Genomic DNA, 4,328 nt, shown 5'->3' on the forward strand with positions numbered 1-4,328 from the left:
ACTAGCCCTTAGTCACCCTTCAGGTCTGGAAACAAACTCACCTTCAGGACCAAATTTTATAGACTGTCCATTGTTTGTCATTGAGTTTTGGTAAAACAACAGTGTATATACTTGAGTATAAGACGACCTGAATATCAGCCGAGGCACCTAATTTCACCACAAAAACTGCATTAAAAATGTGCTGAAAAACTCAGCTTATACAGTAGCCTGTAAGGGTAACACTAACACTAGTGAAGTATACATACCTTAGAATAATCACCATTTGTGATTAAAACGAGACAAAATAAGCTGCATTTGTCCAAGAACAAAGTTCAGGTGGGTTAGAAAGCAAGGACTAGAAACAGGAAAGCAGGAAGGAGGGAGGTGTGATCAGTGATGGTAAATTGTGGGGATTGCAATCAATGAGATGAAACAAAATGTATAGGAATAGTTGAATGGACAATGGATTTGTCCTTTAAACCCTTACAACAAAAAGTTTATATTTACAGTTCCAAACACACACACACACACACACACACACACAGTGAAAAAGAAAAGAAAAAAAAGTTTGCCCCCTAAGTTTGTTGCACACTTCACTGGGGTGGCAAATTATGGCCTGAATTGAAATTGAGACTATTTTGTGTTTTTATTATGCCATTTGGTATGAAAACATAATATATTTCTTTGTGAAAACATGGGATGGGAACTTGAGAACTCCATTGGGGACATTGTAAAATGTGGAGTCTATATACAATGTTAGAGTTCTAAAACTGTGAAAAATTATGAATTTTCAAAGCATAATCTGACTTCAAGGGTTTAAGATAAGAAATAGTGGGCCTACATAATGTGCATATAAAATATGTACTTGAAATAGAGTTATGCTAGGTGGTATTTTTCTAAAAATACATTGTGAATTTTTGTCTATCTTACAGAAATAATGTTTTCATTTTCAGTGATGGTATAGCATCTTAGTTTTAGTGAAGGCCTAATTATTTATTATTACAAATCTCAAACTGCTTCTAATACTTTTAGATTTAGAAGCTTAACAGTTTATTGCTCTACATTTCTAAAAGTTGCATGATTATACCTTAAGATATCTCCTAGCGAGATGAGCCAGTTGCAGTGTAGCAACGATGAAACATACAACTTTCCTCTACTTCCTAAATGCATCCTTCCCACCCACTATCATGATCCCAATGCTACCATACAAATCTGGCTAGACCAGAGGATGTACACTGGTACAGATAGGAACTGGAAACACAGGGAATCCAGGGCGGATGATTCCTTCAGGACCAGTGATGAGAGTGGCAATACCGGGAGGGTGGAGGGAAGGTGAGGGAGAAAGGGGGAACAGATTATAAGGATCTATATATAACCTCCTCCTTGGGGGACAGACAATGGAGGAGTGGGTGAAGGGAGACGTCAGACAGTGTAAGATATGACAAAATAATTTATGATTTATCAAGGGTTCCTGAGGGAGGGGGAAAATGAGCTGATGGCAGCGGCTTACGTGGAGAGCAAATGTTTTGAGAATGATGAGGGTAACGAATGTACAAATGTGTTTTATGCAGTTGATGTATGTATGGATTGTGATAAGAGTTGGATGAGCCCCCAGTAAAATGATTTTAAAAAAAAGATATGTCCTAGAGATGTAATTCCAAGGCTAAGAGGAAATCACTTTTGGATGATTCATTAATATATTAAATGATGTTGTATCTACTGCCATCGAGTCAATTCTAACTCACAGCAACCCTGTACAGGGTTTCCAAGGCAGTAAATCTTTCCTGGAACTTACAGGCTGAGTGCTGCTGGTGGCTTAGCTAGCAGTTCAGCACCTACTAGATAGCACCCTCAGGAATATTATATGCCCTCCACATAAGCTGGACCACATATTACCATATCTGTTCATTAAAGCAAAGCTTCTTAAACTGTGTGTCAACCTCAGGTGGGGTTGCATAGCTGAATGTGGGCATGAAAAAATTGGAAACAGTAAAAGGTTTCAGAATGCGCAACGACCCCAAATTAATTCAGAATCAAATACATAATGATTCCAAGATATTTCTAGTAGTGCTTGACCGTGTTGCAAATTTCTCAGGCAAAAGGGAAAAAGTTTCAGAAGCCCTGTAAAGGATTCTAAGAGAGAGCTTTATATCTTAACATCTACTTATAAAAACAGATCCCACAAGTTAAAAACGGTTGCGTTGTTCACTCACTAGCTGAGTGAAGGGGGCATGTACCTGTTAAAGACGATTCACACCACAGATTCAAATAACAACAAGCAACCAGTTTCTAGCTCTGCGCCTGGCAGCTCAGCAGCAGACACCCTAAGATGGTGGAGAGCAGTTTCCAATCTTCCCTTTCCTCCTCCACTTCTTTCCTTTGTCAGCCCCTACCCAGAGGGTCACTTTTAAAGACATACTGAGCCACGTTACATGAACATTCTTAGTTACTTCCAGGAAAAGACCAACTAGGGGGAGACAAGGAACGAAGGCTCTTTGGAGAGAAGGTCTTTTGGTTTGCAGCTTGTGTTCCCTGAGTCTGCATTTCAAAGTTAACCGTTCTCAGAAAATTTCACTCCCTGAGAATGAAAATTCTCAGCAAGAGCATATTGTAGAATTCAGGCAGTGGAGAAGGTGTGTTTTTAAAATAAAATATTAATGAAAATATAACCAACTGATGTTAGTGTACTTAGTGTAAAAGTACTTTTAGAACTTAAGATATTAAAAAAGGGTTCTTGGCTTTCACTCCCAAATAAATACAAAGAACTTAGTTATGATTTGGAATGTTCAACAGAATGCCAAATTCTCCATATGAATTGGATTAATTAATTTCGTGTTTTCTCAGTACATAAATCTATGCCCATATTGTGTTTAGAGTAATGTAGTTTTATTTGCATTGGCACAATCCTTTATGCAAGATGGCATTGCTTATAGAGGCCAGGTTTTCTGGCTTTTTCATTTCCTGGCTTCTTAATGTTGTTAATGTAGCAGTTTTTTAAGGCACCTATGTAAGTCCAAGTGGGATTGTAAGGAAATACAATGTTGCTTTTACACATCAGGAACTTAAAAACGTTAAAAACTGAAACAAATACAGGTGTGTTTAGGAACCTATCTCTGTATCTCTGATATAAACCTTTAATAGTAATTGAAAGAAATCTATAACAATTACTTTGATAGAAACCTATAACAATTCCAGTGAGCATACTCACTTACAAACATGTAAAAAACAGTAAAATCTGGAAGGAGGTATTGAATGAAAAGGTACGCACAGACACACAACAATGTTCTGAAAGCTTTATTTCAAAAGAATTTGAGAAATAGCAAGCAAGTGACTAGAAAAATAAGTTTTATCATTGGAAGTGCCCATAGGCATTGAAAGATGGGTAGAAATGCACGCCTAGCTCATTGAGCTTAGAAAACAAACCCAGAGACCCACTCTTTTATTTTCTTTTGAACCTCAGTTATGGTTTAAGTTGAAAGAATTCCTGTTGTAGGCCAATTTCCATATCCAATAGATTAAGAAATCAACTAATCCAATCTTCTCATTTTGCATATTAGAAAATTGTTTGAGGACCAGAGGAGAGAGATACAGTATTAGAACCTCGTCTTTCCAGCCCGTGTACATTTCACTATGTGCTATTTTATCATTATCCTGTCCCACTAGTTGAATTTGGTTCTGTTCATTTCTTTTACCTTTCATCTCCAAATAAATGACTCAAAATCAACATCAGGATTACATTTCACTCATACTTTATTTTTTTAATCTAATTATTGTGAGGTGATTTTTTCCTATTTCTCATTAGTACCCTGGGAGGTATAACTTGTTTAATTTTGTAGCTATGGTACCATCTCGTTCTTCCTGCAAGGTACTTCATGGACCCAAATGTTATGAATTTGAAATAAATATTTTAACCATTTCATCTGTTCTCTGTGGTCTCTGGTGTTTGAATAAAACAATTTTAATGTAATCTGTGCAGGTATTACAAGCAATGGGATACCCAACAGGCTTTGATGCGGATATTGAATGTATGAGTTCCGATGAAAAATCAGATAATGAAGGCAAAAATGAAATAGTGTCTTCAAACTCAAGCAATAATACTGGAAATTCTACAACTGAAACCTCCAGTACCTTAGAGGTATATTCATGTTTTCCTCCCCTTAGGAAAAAATAATGTGCACACCACTTTCCTTTTCTAAACAGTATTTGTCAGTCTATAACATTGGCTAAACTAGTGATACTATCAATAGAATTACCATATGTCGCATGGGGATGATTTATAATGTTCCCTAGTAAAAGGACAATGATGTCCCTAAAGCGGACCAGAACCATATATAAATCACAGATACATA

The 4,328-nt window shown here is 36.8% G+C and overlaps 1 protein-coding gene across 3 annotated transcripts in view; it reads left to right on the plus strand.

Annotated features, from left to right (window-relative positions):
• The window catches only part of LOC101661901 (spermatid perinuclear RNA binding protein), an 83,240-nt gene that overhangs the window by 54,573 nt on the left and 24,339 nt on the right, over positions 1-4,328 (plus strand). For all 3 annotated transcript variants that reach the window (XM_045290204.1, XM_045290203.1, XM_004716469.3), the window contains exon 12: positions 3,956-4,114. In XM_045290204.1, coding sequence (XP_045146139.1) covers positions 3,956-4,114 — 159 coding nt within the window. The remainder of the gene's footprint in view (positions 1-3,955; positions 4,115-4,328) is intronic.

This window comes from Echinops telfairi, unplaced genomic scaffold (genome assembly GCF_000313985.2).
Source record: "Echinops telfairi isolate 266 unplaced genomic scaffold, ASM31398v2 ScPeMD7_32;HRSCAF=126, whole genome shotgun sequence".
NCBI classification, from domain to species: domain Eukaryota; kingdom Metazoa; phylum Chordata; class Mammalia; order Afrosoricida; family Tenrecidae; genus Echinops; species Echinops telfairi.